We start from the raw sequence: 1,526 nt of genomic DNA on the forward strand, positions 1-1,526 counted from the left end.
GTAGCAGAGGGCTCTGTTACCCCCAACAAAGGCAAATTCAGGAAGAAGTAGAAAGGCTCTTGATTGAGCGATTGCGTGATTTCTAACGCAACAAGGTCACCGATGAGGCATTACGACGGGACATAACCAACATGAGCAAGTCACCCTTCACGGACGAGATCAAGTAGGCAGAGCCTCCACGTAAAGTTCAGCATGCCACATTTCACATCTTTCAAGGGAGATGAAGATCTAGAGAAACACTTGAAGCACTACCAAAGCACGATGGTCCTTTATCGGAGCAACGATGCCCTCATGTGCAAGATATTTGCCACTACTTTGCAAGGTGAGGCGCAAGATTGGTTCCATACTTTGCCGCCACGATCTATCTGGAGTTTCGATGATCTTTCTTTGGTTTTCACCAACGAATATTCATCCTACTACTCGATCAAGAAAAAGTCTGACCACTTGTTCAATGTGAAGAAAAACCCAAAGAAGTCGCACCGTCACTATGTGAAGAAGTTCAAAGTAGAGAAGGTGAAGATAGTCGGATATGACGACTCGATAGCAAGCGTAACCTTCCAAAAAGAATTCCTAGCAGACCACCCACTGTTTGGATGATTGATTGTGAAAGAAGATTTAACTCTGGAAGAATCTTTCGCTCTGGCAGAGAAGCATGCACTTTGGGACAAGGCTTGGCTAGTAGACAAGGTGCCCGAGCAGCCTCAAAAATAGTAGGTAGTGGCTCAAAAAAATGAGGACATGAAGCAGTATAGCAAAAGCAGGTAGTAAGCCAAACGTAGGGATATACCCATAACTAAAGAATGCTTCGCATCCAAGAACTACTCTAAGTTCTCGATCCCAATTCAGTAAATCCTTCGTGACATCAAGAGCGAACTATGGCTTAAGCTGCCAAAGCAATCAAATGGAGATACTTCCAAGTTGGACCACACCAAGTACTGCATATTCCAACCGAGGTCTTGGGCACATAGCCAATGACTACTATACTTGGAAGAACTACCTAGACAAGTTTGTGAAAGAAGGCAAAGTCAATAAATACTTGGACAAGCGATTGCGCAGCCTAGAAGGAATGCGGATGCTGACGAAGAAGAGGAAGATCCAGCAGGCTTTACTAGTCTCACTGAATCTGAGTGAATCGGATTAACGACATCTTCGCTGAATCTGACCATTTGAGGGCCACCAACAATTCAAAGAAGAAGTAGATCGAGTATGCTTTACTAGTCTCGCAGGTTCAGGCAGTTGACAACCAACTTGGACCCATCATTGGCTTCACCGAGTAGGATGCAAAAGGTGTCGACTTCCCCCATGATTACGCACCAGTGGTATCTGTCAAACTAGCCTATGCATAGTTGACAAAATGATGGTTGATAATGGAAGTGCAGTCAACCTACTTCAGCTCTTAGTAATTCAGAAGATGGCCTTGAAAAACATAATCATACGCCGAGCGAAGGTACTCATCGGATTCAACGGACACACATCGACCTCCATCGGCCATATCACACTTGACATAAAAACATTGCCAGTTGTCT

At 44.5% G+C, this 1,526-nt stretch overlaps 1 protein-coding gene across 1 annotated transcript; it reads left to right on the plus strand.

Annotated features, from left to right (window-relative positions):
- Nucleotides 1-261: 261 nt before the first annotated feature.
- On the plus strand, nt 262-597 carry LOC137732749 (uncharacterized). The gene has a single exon (XM_088687161.1). The coding sequence runs from the start codon at nt 262-264 to the stop codon at nt 595-597; it is 336 nt and encodes a 111-aa protein (XP_088543287.1).
- Nucleotides 598-1,526: the final 929 nt, after the last annotated feature.

This window comes from Pyrus communis, chromosome 16 (assembly GCF_041283825.1).
Source record: "Pyrus communis isolate YQ-2024b chromosome 16, ASM4128382v1, whole genome shotgun sequence".
NCBI lineage: Eukaryota > Viridiplantae > Streptophyta > Magnoliopsida > Rosales > Rosaceae > Pyrus > Pyrus communis.